The sequence below is a fragment of the Denticeps clupeoides genome, chromosome 18 (genome assembly GCF_900700375.1).
Source record: "Denticeps clupeoides chromosome 18, fDenClu1.1, whole genome shotgun sequence".
NCBI classification, from domain to species: Eukaryota; Metazoa; Chordata; class Actinopteri; order Clupeiformes; family Denticipitidae; genus Denticeps; species Denticeps clupeoides.
In genome coordinates, this window is record NC_041724.1 from 17,063,877 (window position 1) to 17,082,983 (window position 19,107).

Genomic DNA, 19,107 nt, shown 5'->3' on the forward strand with positions numbered 1-19,107 from the left:
TTGGTCATGGACAGTTATAAGCACTGGCATTACATTTACATTTGCATCAGTAGTTACAGGGACAGTCACCCTGGGGCAATTTAGGGTTAAGTGTCTTGCTCAGGGACACAAAGGTAGTGAGTGGGATTTGAACTTGGGTCTTTTGGTTCATAGGTGATTGTCTAACCCACTAGGCCACTACCACCCTGGCATGGGCATGGCCTGCCCCACTAACAGAGAGAGTTTTAGCTGGTAAAAATTAGCATTTTCCAAACATCCTCACTTCACCCACAAGATTGGTTGTATTTTCCTTGAATTCAGCCAGACATTGGGACCAGGGTGGGTCCATTTATGAGGTAGAAGTAGAAACTTTGAGTTCTGCTGAACATGGAGAGCTTCAGAGAGGTAAAATGAAAAACCCTTTAATACTGCAGGACTCAACTTCTGTAAACAACAAGAATGATTATGCAATTATGATTCAGTGTTAATTTGTAGGCCCTTTTTATTGGGTTCTTCATGTTGGAGGTTAGTATCCTTATCTCTCTGTCCAGTCCAGCATCATCTGTCCTTTAATCCTCGGGAGTCTGCCTTGAGCAGTACTGAATTTGATTTACTGGCAATAATATTATTAACATACTTGCAGCAGATAAGGTAAAGTTCAATTTAGCAGGTTATGAAAGCAAATGAGCCCAGAAGCTTTCAGTCAGTTTCATTCACTCTAATCACCTCTGCTTTCTTCCTCCTTCTACTGCTTGCCTCCCTTTCTCTGTCCTTCCCTTGTTATTGTCTTTCACATTAGTCACTGTGTTCATTGGATAGCCCTGCCTCTATCGTCCCTGCTTTCCATTCTTCACTCTCTTCACTAGGTCTTATCTCTGCAAACACTTTGTTATCCCACACCTTTTTCCCTGCTCTTTCTTTGTTCTTTGGGTGATTCCAAGAATACCTCAGTTAAACGGAACACATGTTTAGCCTCATTATCATTAATGAGGCTGTGTGCATTATTTCAGAGAATAGCAATGACCTACAGTATACTCCTTAGTTCTCACAACAGCTGACATGATGTACAGAAAAATTGTGCATTTGGGACTAAAAACACAGATTTAGCTGATGGGAAGAGGGATGATCATGCCAGACTAATTTCCCATGTGGTTTTGGAAGAGGGATTGTGTTTTGGGGTTGAATGCTCTTTATTGTTATAAATGATGCTTATATTGTCATCCAGTGTCAGGGGAGAATATATGAAATGGCTGTAAAATGCAGACCTGGCACTCATTGTCTAAAATCAATTTGTAACTGTTTGATTTTTTTTTACATAGCAGTCTTCAAAACTCTTTTGTTATATATGTAATGCATTTCTCTTCCCAGATACTTTGGGCTGCCTCTTTGCTCTGGATCTATTAAGACTCTGGTTATTGTCACAGTCCCTGCCTCCTGTCAGTACACCACAGAACTTTAACTTTGCTCCCTTTCCAGCTAAACACACACACACACACACACACCACCTTTTTATTTTAGACCAAAATTCAAAATAATGTAGTACATTAATCGTGCAATGTGCTTTGGGAGGTTCTGCAGGAAAACAGGCTGCTTGGGACATTGCTAACATACTTGGCATTAATTCAAGCATATTCAGTGTGTGCATCAAATTAAAAAAAGTCACAGTGTCTTGTTAGCATTCTTAATTTCAAGACAAATTCAAGGTTGGAGGGGAGTCTAGTTTTGGGATATGGAGGTGACATCCCTGCTGTTTGCAGATAATGTTGTCCTCATGGCCCTAACTGACCAGTACCTTGGATGCGTGCAATTCGCAGAGTGTGAAGAGACTGAAACAAGATTCAGTACTTCTAAATCAGAGGTCATGGTTTTCAAAGGGTGGCTTGCTCTCTCCAGATTAGGGGTGAGTCACTGCCTCAAGACAAGGAGTTGGATCTTGAAGTTGGAGTGATGGAAAAATGGACTATGAGGTTGACAAGTAAAAGGAGATCAGTCTTTGCCATTGTTGTGGACATATTTTGGTTCTCTATTCCCTGAATTATGTTATTCAGTCACTTTAGACATTTGTTACCAGGCTCAGTTGCAACATTTGTAGTGCTTTGCAGTGGTTCAGGCCAACCATTCAGAAGTGGACTTGCTTGTATGCTTGAAATCATTGATCTGCTCCACTACCCAGCTGCAACTACATTTTCACATGGATGATACATGCATTGGTCCATTTTTGTAATTTGATTGACATTTTGTCAATTAAAGTATCATTTGAAAACTGTGTATTGCTTTTGCTACAGCTCTATTTTACTTTTTTGAAATTGTTTGAAGATTGTGTTTTTATCTTTGTTTTGTGAGTTTCCTAATAAAATGTTAAATTACAACCATTTATAAGAATATATTATATAACTATGGATATAAAATGTGTTCACACCCCTATTATAATGGCATATAATGATTCCATCATGTGACTGGGAGTAACATAGAAACGAGGTAATGTGACTCCTATAAATTGGCTAGATGGCCGCTGCTCAGTCATTGATTGACTTGCGTCCTCACGACTCGACTCCTCGCCACTTTGTAAGACTGTTCCTGCCCTGATCGAATCCTTTTCTTCTGAACTCTTTCCTCTCATCCTATCCCATCCTCTATTGCACCACATCCGCGTGGTGTTGCGGCTCATGCCGGTTCGCGTTCGCAGATTAACTCGGAGGGAACTGCCTCCTTGCATTCCACCGCACCGAGGTTTCTCATCTCCTTCTACACATACTCACGTTCTGATTCCGGTGAGTATATTATGACTGCATGTTCCCAGTTATGTTGTTCCTAAGAATGTATGTAAGCTCATCCCAAGTTTTCAGTCTTTTTTGTTCATCTGCTATGGGACCCTGGGAGGTGAGTATCATGGACCTTTTAGCAGGTCCAGGCATTTCCGAAATTACTGTTCCCAGACCAGTACAGTGAGTCTTTTCTCACAGATTGGTTGAGTCTGATGATAACAAAAATTGATGGAATATGGTGGAGGAATACCAAGAGGAAGAACTAGGGGAAGATAAGGAGCTAGGAGAATAAATTAGTTGGACCAAGCTTCTGCCTAACATCCAGGAGCCTGTTTCACAACCTGTTTGCTCGTTGGAGAGTCCACCACTATCCACATGACCACTTTTGCACCATTTCATGCACCAAAAGCTCCCTGTATTATCACACATTGAATGATATCAAGATATTGCGGTCAGGGCTCCCAAATATCCATCGCTGGCAAAACATCACCTGGTCGCACCATCATTTGTTCTTCCAGTCAAGGCACTGTTGCCAGGTTCCAAGTCAATTCCTGCTCCAAGAGATTGGTTCTGTAGAACTTCAGTCCTCCGGTTCCAGCATCAACTCCGACCTCTTCTCAACTGGTTTTGCTCTTAGCCATTCTTTCACTTTATGTGAGGTTGGTGGATTGAGAGCCAGAGGATCCACTGTTTTCTCTCTCTCTTTCGTGTGTCGCCATTTCAGATCTTTATGTTTTGTCTGTCTCCCTCCACTCTAGCAACTCTTTGGTTCCAGTCCCCTACCAGAGCTCTCCAGATGCCATGAACCATGCTGATGGCCATGAAAAAATAGATGAATGTCCAAAAGGGTTCCCCCCATTGTAGCCTGGCGGGGCTTGGAGAGATGTTGCTGTTACTTTCATGTTACTGGACTACAAGACAGAACCCATTTCTTACAAAGACATAAAAGAAAAATCTGAAAAAACAAACAAACAAAAAAAAAAACTAATTGAATGAACAAACAAACAAAAAAAACAAAAAAAAACAAAGTCTCCCAGAAGCCTGTGGGAAATGTGTGGACTTTGGATGCACTTTGTGACCTAAAAGTGACCTAAAGAGGGCTGTACACTTTTCATATACACATGTATACTGACACAGGTATGCTTCAATGCATTCCTGCTTCAATGCCCCAGGCAAAAGTGACCTGAAAGGCACCACACCAGTCTCAGTCAGGACTGGCTCCAGGACTATACGGAATATTCATTTGACACATTACAACATATTCAATTTCTGCATAACTGCAGATTGCTATGTTAAGAGTTGAAGCAGCTCTTGAGGGGTCCCTTTAACAACATTAACAGGATATTAACACAAATTTAGACAAACATGAAAAAGAACAACTCACATTTCTCACTCACATTTGCACAGTTCCGCAACTGAATACGGATTATATAAATGTAATAGCGAGCAGTGAAGGCAGCTCACACCTGCATGAGTGTATGTATTTGACAGGGTGTGTCATATGATATGTGGGGTTACCTTTACTGCTTCCTTTCTTTGTTTTCACCCGATGCCCCACATTTATTTGGGGTAATTCTTCCTCCTACCCATCTCCTCCACCAATCTCCCTGCAGTCCTCCTCGCCCAGCCATGGACCCTGAAGCATTTATTCACCTCACACTGCGGCTTTGTTCCGTTATTAAAATCACTTAGTTCATCTGCACTCGTTCTCTTCTCATCACTCTCTAACTCACACACTTTCACAGCAGCAAAAAACTGGTCTCAAGCCCTTTCCTCATCTAGTCTTTTACCAAAGAATGAGTGTGTCTGCATTACATTGCACTCACCATTAGGCAGCCATGTGTTCATAGTATAGATCCAGCGTTAGGGTTCCCATGAGAAATATGTCATCCTCCCTCAGACAAACACACCATATCCTGTATGTGATCATTATCACTTCCTCCTGCCTTCTCCTACAGCCTCACAAGCAGACTCAGCTAGCTGTCACCACACGTCAGGCTAGAACCTGACAGCACAGCAGAAGGAAGATGTGTTGAAAATCCGCACCTCTCATGCGCACACATGAATACACACACACACACACACACACACACACACACACACACACACACACATGCACACAGGACCTTAGTGAGTGTATGTATATAAAACCTGAATTTTAAGATGTTTTAACAAGTACAAGTACATCATTACAGTACATCTGAACAAAGGGAAAAATCCAATTATCTAAAACCTAAAATGTGTAACAACTGCACAGTTTACACACACGCTGCATACAGATCAGTGATGCATTGTGACCACACTGCCCTCTTGTGGGCATGCATTAAAGATGACACCAATGTCCTCAAATATTCACATTACCTGCCATTCATTGCTATGTCAGCATTGCTAGGTAATTTCCATTCATATTCACTCATTCAGAAATGTAATAATTAAAAGAACATTTTTGGAAATCCTTGCTGTGATTTCCTGCAGCATGTCACTCATCAAACAGAGGCGACTACTATAAAGATGATTACCATAAAAAGCCATAAATAAACAAAACAATCTAATCTTTGGGCAAGAAATTGATTTGTACCCAAAGCTGACAGGGACAGTCAATACGAATCAGCAGCTCTGCAACTGTGATGTCCAGTGGAAGAGCGTCACTAATCATCGACTACACCTACTAGTAATGACCAGATATGCGCACACACACACAACACACACACACACACACACACCACACACACACACACACACACACACACACACACACACACACACACACACACACACACACAAACAATCCTGAATGCTTTCTCTGTTGGGCAGTTTGGGACCAACAGAGAACAAGGTAATGTGACTCAACAGAGATTTATCACTGGGATGCAAATTATTCCCCTATCCCACCAAAAGAATGCAATCACATCTCCAATAGTGTGCATACTATTAGACAAAGCAGCAAAGATGGCAGAATGCCAAGGGAGAGAGAATAAAAAAAAAAAGTGAAGTGATTGTCACATGTGATACACAGCAGCACAGCACACGGTGCACACAGTGAAATTTGTCCTCTGCATTTAACCCATCACCCTGAGTGAGCAGTGGGCAGCCATGACCGGCGCCCGGGGAGCAGTGTGTGGGGACGGTGCTTTGCTCAGTGGCACCTCAGTGGTACCTTGGCGGATCGGGATTCGAACCGGCAACCTTCTGATTACGGGGCCGCTTCCTTAACCGCTAGGCCACCACTGCCCCATTACTTTCACCTTTCATCTCTTTTGACCAACTGTACTATGGCTGCTGGAATAAGCTGCTCTATAAGGAGAACAACAACTTCACCAGATCTTTTGTTTGGCTCTAACATTTAAAAAAAATGAGAAAGGAAAAGCAGAAAAATATATCATTCAGAATGAAGGATGCAGAAACCCAATCAATCTATGACAAGGACTTAGGGGCAGTCCATTAAACAAACAACTCTGAATCATTGTCCAAGTAAATCAACACCCTTGGCCTTCTGCACAACAAGGCAAATGCTCAGAACAGAGCAGTTGCACTACTGAACTGCAACAAAGGAGGGATTTGCTCCTATTTTCTGCATTGCGTGTATTTCCAATTGCCTGATTCACCACATCCTGCTCCACAGTGCTGATGTAATTGGATCTGATGAGGCAGAGGGTTGTTGAGGACCCACTGAAACAGATTAGGAGAAGGGATGAAGGATCTGTTTCTGTCTTTTTTTTCATTGATGAGCTGTCACTGGTCAGAGAGAATCTAAAACAAGTGTTTGAATAAGGAAAAAACCAACTTCAAACCAAAACTAGATCCATTGCTTTAAAATATTGACATGAATTCACTCAAGCAGACATTTATTTGTCTTGTTCTTGTTCAATGAAATGTGGATAGGCTGTGGAAGTGCGAGAAATAGCCCTTTCTGCAGTTCTTTGAACCTTGATAGGGATGGCAATACAAAAAAAATTATCATCTCATGTGATGCCAGTCTGTTCATTTGCTTTTGTTGTGTGTGTTTTTGAGTATTGGGCCATGTTTCTTTTTTGTTTATTTCAGTGTTGTGCGCCTGTGCCTCCTTCAAACTCCGTGGCATTACAGGAACTCATTGAGATCTGCCAGCAATTGACACATGTTCAAAAATGATTTAGTCAACTCTGCAGAATTGTGATTAAATGATTACCACAGAAACCATTTGAAGTTCAAATCGGCAAACATGATGAATCATGTTTGTATTGACAGTTTGCTTTATTGAATAAATTGTTTTAGTTGAAAGGTGACATTATGAGGAAATCTTTCACCACAAGCCTATACAGTGGGTTGCAAAAGTATTCGGCCCCCTTGAACTTTTCCACATTTTGTCACATTACAGTCACAAACATGAATCTATTTTATGGGAATTCCACGTGGAAGACCAATACAAAGGGATGTACACTTGAGAAGTGGAACGAAAATCATACATGATTCCAAACATTTTTTACAAATAAATAACTGAAAAGTTGGGTGTGTGTAATTATTCAGCGCCCTTTGGTCTGAGTGCTGTCAGTTGCCCATTTAAATCAGGCTTAGGTTACAAAAAGATTTCCCAATCTTGTTCAAGCGATCATTCAGAAATGGAAGGAGTATGGCACAACTGTAAACCTACCAAGACAAGGCCGTCCACCTAAACTCATAGGCCGAACTCACAGCGCTGATCAGAAATGCAGCCAAGAGGCCCATGGTGACTCTGAACGAGCAGCAGAGATCTACAGCTCAGGTGGGGGAATCTGTTCAAAGGACAACTATTACATTTACATTTACAGAATTTATCAGACGCCCTTATCCAGAGTGACTTACAATCAGTAGTTACGGGGACAGTCCCCCTGGAACAACTTAGGGTTAAGTGTCGTGCTCAGGGACACAATGGTAGTAAGTGGAAATTTCAACCTGGGTCTTCTAGTTCATAGGCGAGTGTGTTACACATCAGGCTAGTACCACCACCCTATTACCCACTATTAGTTGTGCACTGCACAAAGTTGGCCTTTATGGAAGAGTGGCAAAAAGAAAGCCATGGTTAAAAGAAAACCATGTGGGGGACACAGCAAACATGTGGAAGAAGGTGATCTGGTTAGATGAGACTAAAATGGAAAACGCTATGTGTGGCGGAAAACTAACACCGCACATCACTCTGAACACTCCATCCACTCTGTCAAATATGGTGGTGGCAGCATCATGCTCTGGGGGTGCTTCTCTTCAGCAGGGACAGGGAAGCTGGTCAGAGTTGATGGGAAGATGGATGGAGCCAAATACAGGGCAATCTTGGAAGAAAACCTCTTGGAGAGATTCACCTTCCAGCAGGACAATGACCCTAAACATAAAGCCAGGGCAACAATGGAATTGTTTAAAAAAAACCAAAAAACATATCAATGTGTTAGAATGGGACAGTCAAAGTCATGATCTAAATCCAATCGAGAATCTGTGGCTGGATCTGAAATCTGACTGAGCCGGAGCTGTTTTGCAAAGAAGAATGGGCAAGACTTTCAGTCTCTAGATGTGAAAAGCTGGTGGAGACATACCCCAAAAGACTGGCAGTTGTTATTGCAGCAAAAGGTGGTTATACAAAGTTTTGACTCAGAAGGCTGTAAAAAATGTTTGGAATCATGTATGATTTTCGTTCCACTTCTCAAGTGTACACCACTTTGTATTGGCCTATTACGTGGAATACCAAAAAAAATTATTCATGTTTGTGGCTGTATTTTGACAAAATGTGCAACCCACTGTAGTACATCTTCAGAGCTTCCCTCCATTCCTCTAATGGACACCATTCTTTCAAAAACATTTTCCTTTAATTTATATTAATATTCCAACATCGATCTGATTTTAGATCATGCCATATCATATGATTTTCAGAATTTTCATACACATCAACCAGTCACATTTGCAATGATTTGAAGTGTTACATAAAGCAAAATGGTCTAGTTGACACAAAGCATTACAGTAAAATGCCCCACACAGCAACTTGCCACTTTGGGAGAAGTATGACTATTAGGACCAGATTTGCAAATTTTAGAGTAAAAACACAGCTACTCACGTGGTAAAGGCTGGGTTGTACTTGGCACCAAGATAATAGGAGTAGAGGTTGAACATTCCAATCATAAATGCAACAAAAACCATAATGAAGATGACCATGAACTTGAAGATGTCTTTTACTGTGCGTCCAAGAGATATCTGGAGTGGACCAAAGCTCTCGTTGGCAGGGAGGATGTAAGCAATGCGAGAGAAGCTGAGGACCACAGCGATGGCATACAGACCCTCAGAAATAATCTGAGGATCTGAAGGTCGCCATTTATTCCTGGCTGAAAGGTAGAAAGATAAAAGAAACACATTTTATAAAAAAACAATTGTAGTAGGGGGTGTAAAGCGGTTAAATCTTCAAATCACAGTCATTTATACCCCCGACCTTTTTATCATGCCATTTATACATTGTATATGTTTCCCCCCAGCTAAAGCAAACCCAATAAAGAGGAAATACTTTTCAGCACTAGAGCCAGGAGTTCTGTGATACTATGGTCATGTGGCCTGTTACCTGTAATCTGTAGATTACTCTCCTAATTTCTGAACTAACAAAAGCATTTAGAAAAAGACTGAGACCCCAGCGTCCACATGACATACTAAAACATAGTTTTTATGTGTAGCATGTAAACACAAGACCATTCAGATTAATCTAAATCTTATTAGGGCAGTGGTGGAGAGGGTAAGGAAACGGACCCATAGTCATAAGGTTGCCTTTCATTGCTACCAACTGCTCACTAAGGGTGATGAGTTAAAGCAGAGGGCACATTTTGTTGTGTTCACTATGTGCTGTGCTGTGTTTCACAATGACAATCACTTTCACTTCACTTGTTTGATTATACAAGGAGGAGGATGGATAACAGTTGATAAAAGTCTATCTGTGTGTGGTCTCTTCTCTCAGGAAATCAAAGATCAATTACATATTCGTATGTTAATTTGAATAAATAAATCAACTGTTGTATGACAATGTATTGTTTGGGGTTGTATTGGGGTATTTATATACAGTCCCTTACAAAAGTATTGTTGCTTGTGTACAAATTGACCTCAAGTGCTGCTGACAAGAACTGGCTCATTTTATTAATAATGTTTCAGTGCAAAACGAAACTGTCAAAAAGTATTCTAATATTCAAAGCTTATTTGTCACGACGGTGAGGGGGGGAAGCACAGAGATGGGACATTCTGGAAATAAGGATTTATTTATAAACAATAAAAGAAAACGTTGCGATGGCCTAAAAGAGTGAAACAAAAACAGGGAACAACATAAACTAGCCCACAGGCATGTGGCGGTTGCCAGAACTCAAAAGGTTGCCAGGTACAAAATCACACACAAGTTCATGAGCGAGTTCATGAAACTGAGTCCACTAAAATGTCACAGAGTCACAGGGTTTTAACCACTGTCCGGCTTGGGCACAGGTGATGTTTCCAGGTGCCGTCAATCCTGAAACCATTGAGTCCATTTTTGCAAAGACATAAGTGGTGTTGCCTTTGTAATATGAGCTTCCCCTGTGACTAATAATGGATCACTTAGGTCTCAGGTGTGTATAAAAAGAACCCCAGTACACTAGACCTTCACATCAACTGCAACTAGACCTCTGTAAACATATCTAAGATTCACCCTAAGATTCACCTTGTCACCATTTTTGACAAGCCCAGGCCAGGCAGATCATGCAAGACATTTTGTTGGCTCAAAAATCCAAGGCCAGCCCATTTTCCACTGCAGCAGAGCTTCACGACACCTGGTCAGCTGAAATCCCTGTGTCAACCAGAACAGTTTGTCGGATTCTGTTTTGAAATGCCTCGAAACCTGTACTGAATCGTGCTCACCGTACTTTATGAAAGATGAAAGATGGCGAACCTCCGCGTCCACTCATTATTAGAGCAAACCTGTTCCAGGTGCATGCAAGACTCTTTGCTATTTCTGATGACTTCATCAATAAATTGTATGAATCGTTGCCAAACTGCATGGATGCAGTCCTTCAAGTTCATAGAAGTTAATTTGCTGACATATTTTTATATTTGCAGTAAAATGTTTTAATTTCTGTATAGGCGACAAAATTTGTCTTCTGTCTTGATTAAATGATAAATCTTTTTTCACTAAAACTAATTAATTTCAATGCATTAAACATCATTTGGTAGGGTTTTAGCTTTTCATATGAGCTATTTCTAACACCAAATGATTAATTAAAAGTCAGGTTAATAGCAGGTGTTTCTACAAAATAGATAGGTGACAAGACTTTTGTCAGGGACTGTATATCATTTCTCTAGGGGCGCTGCAGAGACAGGAGGATGTAGACGTGTTTTCCAGTAGCTCCTCAGAAGGGAGCTTTTATATATATATCTCATTTCTCTAGGGGCGCTACAGAGACAGGAGGATGTAGACGTGTTTTCCAGTAATATATATATATATATATATATATATAATTTTTACTTTTTAAGTGCACTTGATTTACCCTCTTTTTCGCACCAAGGGTTAGTGCCAAAGCTGCTTATCTATCTATCTATTTATTATATTTATTTTTTACTTTTTTTAGTGTATGGCATAATGGCTAACCGTGGAAAAATCAAGACGTCTAAGTTAGGCTGCAGTAAACATCTGTCTTCTTGCTGGGTATGAAGCTGTCACAGCCAATACACCTCCAGCCCACCAGAGAGCACCAGACCAGACAGAGAGACGGCGACCCGGAAGCGGAAACGAGAGCGGGCAGCATAGAGTATAAAAGTCAGGTAACCCCGAGGAGACACTGCCCGTTCTTTGAGTTGAATCTATTCCCCAGAGACGCTAGCCTTGTTTTCCCACGCCCAGCTGACTAGAATCCACGACCACGACACTTGCCTGTCCCTGACCACGAGCCTTGCCTGCCCCTTTTATTACGAAGATCTACTGACGGATTCCACCTCGACACCACGACCTTCGCCTGCCACTGACACTGAGTTTGCCTGACCCTTGTAAGAAGACGATCTCCCCGCTACCCCCCCACGAAGCCCTAGTTCCCTCCACGCCGCGCTGCGGCGCGTCCACGATTCCACTCCCGTCCCAACTTACCTCCGGCCTCCCTCTCCCCGACCAAACGCTTCCGGTCCTCCTCCCCAGCGCGTCCTATGTCTGCTCCCCGTGCGACGACTTGTCCCCTTGCTCCCAGCATGCCTGCAAATGCGTCCCCGAACTCCAGCAGTGACAGAAGCATATGATGGACGAGATGCTAACTGACATCCTTGACCAATTCGATTCCATTATTTCGGAAACTGTCCAAAGGGAGATAATGGTGGCTCTGGAAATTTTTACATTTACATTTATGGCATTTATCAGACGCCCTTATCCAGAGCGACTTACAATCAATAGTTACAGGGACAGTCCCCCCCTGGAGCAACTTAGGGTTAAGTGTCTTGCTCAGGGACACAATGGTAGTAAGCGGGATTTGAACCTGGGTCTTCTGGTTCTTAGGCGAATGTGTTACCCACTAGGCTACTACTGACGGTTGGCTGGCTGCACAAGGAGAGACAATTGAATGCTAGGCGAACGATTTTGATGGGAAGCTAACCGAGCTCCAAGCTAATGTTAGGACGCTAACAGCACAGGTCGATTACCTGTCCAGGAAATGTGAAGACCTGGAAAGTCACTCCAGATGGAATAACAATGGCTCCCACGACCAACAGAATTTGTGGCCCAATTCCTGCAGGACCTATTTGGACTGGGTGAGAAATCTGTACTGGATCGTGCTCACCGTGCTTTATGTCCCAGGCCAAAAGATGGCGAACCTCCGCATCCACTCATTATTATTATTCTGTATCTATGCTTATTCTGTATCTATGCTAGGTGGGGGAAACATTTTATTTACTAGTCTCAATTGTAGGGGACTTCACAATCCTATAAAACGTAGTAAGATTTTTCATTATCTTCATCACGTAGGTGCCCATGAAATATTTTTACAAAAAACACATCTCAAACCCTCAGACCATGTCAGACTTAAGAAGGGTTGGATCAATAAAAACTACCACCTTCCTTTTCAGGGAAAGCAAGGGGACTTCACAATCCTATAAAACGTAGTAAGATTTTTCATTATCTTCATCACGTAGGTGCCCATGTAATATTTTTACAAAAAACACATCTCAAACCCTCAGACCATGTCAGACTTAAGAAGGGTTGGATCAATAAAAACTACCACCTTCCTTTTCAGGGAAAGCAAGAGGAGTGGCCATACTACTGCATACATCTGTTCCTGTAGTACATACAAGTGTAGTATCTGACCCTAATGGGAGATTTTTTTATTGTTACGGGCCAAATAATACTTGTATGGCTCTAATTAGAATATATGTCCCCAATTACGATGATTAGGGTTTCTTCAAACGTCTCTTTTCAATGATTCCCGATTTGCCTACACATTATCTAATATTAGGGGGTGACTTCAATTGCGGGCTTAATCCAAACAGACTGAGTTGTTGCAGCATATTTCTCATTTGGATAATGAATATGCCATCAATCAATCCCCAGACTTATACAAGGAGCATCTCTCTGTGCCATACTACATTTACATTTACAGCATTTATCAGCAAGCAGAGTATGATGCTCTCAGAGTATGACACATCAAGCTACAGAAGAGCTAACTATTATGAACATGAGACAAGACCAGCAAGTTATTGGCACACCGGATATGTCAGACAGCAGCATCTCGTCAAATACTACAGATTGAAAAAGTATCGGGCAAAACCTCTGATCCCCTGGAAATGAACAAAGCCTTTAAGGATTTTTATATGTCTCTTTACTACTCCCAGTGTATCGATCAAACTCCGTTATCAAGTTTGCAGACGACACCATGGTGATAGGTCTCATCGACAACAACAATGAGACTGCCTACAGGAGGTCCAACATCTGGCCACTTGGTGCACAGACAATAATCTGCTCCTAAACACCACCAAGACCAAGGAGCTCATTGTGGATTTCAGGAGGGAGAGAAGAGGCTTGCATGATCCCATCCACATCAATGGGATGGCTGTGGAGCCTGTTTCATCCTTCAAGTTCCAGGGGACCCACATCTCAGAGGACCTGTCCTGGAGCATTAACACCTCCAGCCTGGTCAAGAAGGCTCACCAGCGCCTCTTCTTCTTGAGAACATTAAAAAAGAACCAGCTACCCACTACCATCCTGGTGAACTTATACCACTCTACAATAGAGAGCATCCTAACCAGCTATCTCACAGTGTGGTATGGAAGCTGCACTGTTGCTGAGTGTAAGGCGATGCAGCAGGTGGTGAAAACTGCCCAGCGCATCACAGGGACTCCACTTCCATCCATTGAGGACATCCAGAGGAAGCACTGTCTGCATCACGCTCACAGTATTCTTAAAGACTCCTCCCACCCGGCCCACGGACTGTTTTCTCTCCTGCCTTCGGGCAGACGCTTTAGGTTACCACGGACAAGAACCAGCAGACTTAGGAACAGCTGTCTCCTTGCTGAGCTCCTCTGCCCCCCCATACACTCCTGACAATCACTGTACTACCCATTTCTGCACATAATCATTGCACTGACTTTTTTTTATAAATATGTTAATATTTATTTTCCATCTCCTGCACATATCACTTTATGTATATATATATAACTTATTTGACCTGTATCCTGCACTTGCTGCTTATTGCACTTCTGGTTAGACCTAAACTACTTTTCGTTGCCCTGTACTTGTACATGTGTAATGACAATAAAGTTGAATCTAATCTAATATTTAATCATTCTCTCAGATTTCTTGTTATAAATTAGTATTGCTGCTAAGAATTACCCTCTTTATAGCTTTCCCTTCAAAATTGCCCATCATAACTTTACATATCTTGGTGTCTGTGTCACCACTAAATAATGAGGATCTTTTAAAGGCTTATTTTGTTTCCTTGCTGACTAAAGTTCGAGAGGATTGTGAACGGTGGTCCATTCATAATCTGTCCCTGACTGCATGTGTAAATAGGGTGAAAATGAAAATTACCATGTTTTTCTTACTTATTTCAATTCAGTCATTTTTCAGAAAGTTGACTCTGAGATCTCTGAGTTTATCTGGAACAAGAAGGTTCCGAGACTACGCAGACAGTACTTACAAAGACCAAGAACTCGGTGAGTTAGCCTTCCCACATTTTAGGTTTTATTATTGGGCATCTAATATTAGGATCCTCAAATACTGGCTTCAGTCCGAAGCATCAGATGCTCAGATCAATTGGTTGGCAACAAAACCTGTATCTCTCTAAAAGCTTTAGTGCACTCTCCTATCCTGTCTTCCACTTTACCATATACCAAGAATAGGATTGCTAAAACTTCTCCCAGAATGTGGGCTCAGTTTAAACATTACTTTGGGTTACAAACTTCTTCCACCTATGCCCTGCTGGCTGCAAATCACCAGTTCCCTCCATCTTTGGTTTATGAGCTGTTCGCTATATGGTCAAAAGCTAATGTAAAAGTGAAGTGATTGTCACATGTGATACACAGCAGCACTGCACTCGGTGCACACAGTGAAATTTGTCCTCTGCATTTAACCCATCACCCTGAGTGAGCAGTGGGCAGCCATGACAGTGTGTGGCCATATTGGTTATTACATCACACTACATCACCCTAAACACGTCCATACGGTCACCACCACCACATACCGTATCTTTCAAAAATAATACCTTACTTTACAACAAAATCACACAAAAATTATCAATGAAAATCAAATTTATCAACCCGTGGAGGTCTGTATTTGAAGTCACATTCAAAATTAAAGTGGAAAAACACTACAGACTGATCTAACGTTCTTAAAACAAGTCAAAATGAGGCTCAGTAGTGTGTGTGGCCTCCATGTGCCTGTATGACCTCCCTACAACCGCTGGGCATGCTCGTGTTGAGGTGGCAAAAGGTCTCTGGAGGGATCTCCTCCCAGACCTGGACTAAAGCCTCCTGGGATAGTCTTTGGTGCAACGTGGCATTGGTGGATGGAGCGAGATATTGTGTTTCAGATGTGCGCAATTGGATTCAGATCTGGGGAACAGTGTTGTCCTTTGTGTCGCAGGAACTGCTGGCACACTCCAGTCACATGAGGAAGCATTGTTTTGCATTAGGATGAACCCAGGGCTTTTGTTCCTCCTTGCACAAAGACAGAGATAGCAGTCCTGCTGCAGTCCTCCAACAGCCTCCTTCACGTCTCCTGATTCACTGGCCTGTCTCCTGGTAGTGCCTCCATGCTCTGGACACTATTCTGACAGACACAGCAAACCTTCTTGCCGCAGCTTGTATTTATGTACCATCCTGGATGAGCTGCACTACCTGAGCCACTTGTGTGGGTTTTAGACTCATGCACGACTAGAGTGAAAGCACCTCCACCATTAAAAGAGACAAAATATCAGCCAGAAAGCATATGAACTGAGAAGTGTTCTGTGGTCACCACCTGCAGAACCACTCATTTATTGAGGATGTCTTGCTAATGGATAATTGTCAGTGTTGCTTCCTATGTGGACAGTTTGATGTCACAGAAATGTGATAGACATTGTATTGTTTAAGTGTTCCCTCTATTTTTTTGACCACTGTATATTTTAATTCTGATCAACCTTAGCAATTTGACTAGTTAAAGTAAATATTTAGAAACAATGATTTGTTATCAATGTGATACACTCCATGAGTGACACTGTGATCTCTAAATGTGATTCACTCCACTCACTCTGTGAGTTTAGGGGTTTATATACAGTTTTTTTTGTGAGCAAAAGGGATGTGATGTTATGTCTGATTGTGTATTAATGCCACGGCTGGGCACACAGCAAGTGATGTAGTTCTTGAGACCAGCCTTGCTATTGAGACCATTTTTTTTGTGGTCTCGGTCTTGTCTTGGTCTTGGATATAGCTGTCTCGATGAGATGGGGGAAAAGCCTGTTATCTTTTAGTATGGGCAGAAAATGAGTCCGGCTGATTAGAGTCATTGTAAAACTCGATCCTTTGCTTTTAACCCAACACCCTTGGTGAACAGTGGGCAGCCATGACAGGCACCTGGGGAGCAGTGTGTGGGGACGGTATTTTGCTCAGAGGCACTTACTGGTCCGTTTCCTTACCCACTAGGCCAACCACTGAGCTCAAAAACATATTCCCTGACTGGGACCAGAGGGTGGTAGTAGCCTAGTGGATAAGACACTTGCTTATGAACCAGAAGACCGAAGTTCAAATCCCACTTACTACCATTTTGTCCCTGAGCAAGACATTTAACCCTAAGTTGCTCCAGGGTTACATTCCTTGTAACTACTGATTGTAAGTAGCTCTGAATAAGGGTGTCTAATAAATTATATAAATGAATCAAACTCGGGCCGTAGTGGTGAACTACCAGCGGTTGCCATGATCTGAACACCTCCTTTGTACTGGTCATGTGGCTCCCCAAAAGGTTGCCACAGATCATTCATATTGCCCTCTGAAGTTGTGTAAAACGTAAATAAAAACAGGATACAAACATTCTGCAGGTTCAACGATTAGTGTCCTCAGTTCCCAAATGCTTATTGAGTGCTTTTATATACAGTGGTGTGAAAAACTATTTGCCCCCTTCCTGATTTCTTATTCTTTTGCATGTTTGTCACACAAAATGTTTCTGATCATCAAACACATTTAACTATTAGACAAAGATAACACAAGTAAACACAAAATGCAGTTTTTAAATGATGGTTTTCATTATTTAGGGTGAAAAAAAATCCGAACCTACATGGCCCTGTGTGAAAAAGTAATTGCCCCCTGAACCTAATAACTGGTTGGGTCACCCTTAGCAGCAATAACTGCAATCAAGCGTTTGCAATAACTTGCAACGAGTCTTTTACAGGGCTCTGGAGGAATTTTGGCCCACTCATCTTTGCAGAATTGTTGTAATTCAGCTTTATTTGAGGGTTTTCTAGCATGAACCGCCTTTTTAAAGGTCATGCCACAACATCTCAATAGGATTCAGGTCAGGACTTCGACTAGGCCACTCCAAAGTCTTCATTTTGTTTTCCTTCAGCCATTCAGATGTGGATTTGCTGGTGTGTTTTGGGTCATTGTCCTGCTGCAGCACCCAAGATCTCTTCAGCTTGAGTTGATGAACAGACGGCCGGACATTCTCCTTCAGGATTTTTTGGTAGACAGTAGAATTCATGGTTCCATCTATCACAGCAAGCCTTCCAGGTCCTGAAGCAGCAAAACAACCCCAGACCATGACACTACCACCATATTTTACTGTTAGTATGATGTTCTTTTTCTGAAATGCTGTGTTACTTTTACGCCAGATGTAACGGGACACGTACCTTCCAAAAAGTTCAACTTTTGTCTCTTGGAAATCATTGAGATGTTTTTTTGGAAAATTGAGGCGAGCCTTAATGTTCTTTTTGTGGTTTTGTGGTTTGTGCCTTGGAAATCTGCCATGCAGGCCATTTTTGCCCAGTCTCTTTCTTATGGTGGAGTCGTGAGCACTGACCTTAATTGAGGCAAGTGAGGTCTGCAGTTCTTTAGATGTTGTCCTGGGGTATTTTGTGAGTTGTCTCTGCGCTCTTGGGGTAATTTTGGTCGGCCGGCCACTCCTGGGAAGCTTCACCACTGTTCCGTGTTTTTGCCATTTGTGGATAATGGCTCTCACTGTGGTTCGCTGGAGTCCCAAAGCTTTAGAAATGGCTTTATAACCTTTACCAGATTGATAGATCTCAATTACTTTTGTTCTCATTTGTTCCTGAATCTCTTTGGACCTTGGCATGATGTCTAGCCTTTGAGGTGCTTTTGGTCTACTTCTCTGTGTCAGGTAGCTCCTATTTAAGTGATTTCTTGATTGAAACAGGTGTGGCAGTAATCAGGCCTGGGGGTGACTACAGAAATTGAACTCAGGTGTGATAAACCACAGTTAAGTTATTTTTTCACAAGGGGGGCAATCACTTTTTCACACAGGGCCATGTAGATTTGAAGTTTTTTTTTCTCCCTTTAATAATGTAAACCTTCATTTAAAAACTGCATTTTGTGTTCAATTATGTTATCTTTGACTAATAGCTAACAGTTTCTGGTGAGCAGAAACATTTAAGTGTGACAAACATGCAAAAGAATAAGAAATCAGGAAGGGGGCAAATAGTTTTTTCACACCACTGTAGGTCTTTGTGGTCCACTTTCCACTTTAAGGAGGGAGGAGAGCGGCCTATAGAAATTGACAAAGCATTCGCAGAAATTACGTCAACAACACTATTCAGCAACCACAATGTTTGGTGCAGACAGGAAGTAGTGTCAGCATTTTTTCAGAATAACCAAATTCCCCTTGTGCCAACATTGTTGAATTCCAGATCCAGCCATCTGAGTGCCACTCTGAATGGTGAAGCAGACTGACCAAAGCACCCTTTCT

General features: G+C 42.0%; 1 protein-coding gene across 3 annotated transcripts in view; it reads right to left on the reverse strand.

Annotated features, from left to right (window-relative positions):
• Positions 1 to 19,107, reverse strand: part of trpc7b (transient receptor potential cation channel, subfamily C, member 7b) — a 53,626-nt gene that overhangs the window by 11,657 nt on the left and 22,862 nt on the right. For all 3 annotated transcript variants that reach the window (XM_028959736.1, XM_028959737.1, XM_028959738.1), the window contains one exon: positions 8,800 to 9,064. In XM_028959736.1, the coding sequence (XP_028815569.1) occupies positions 8,800 to 9,064 (265 nt within the window). The remainder of the gene's footprint in view (positions 1 to 8,799; positions 9,065 to 19,107) is intronic.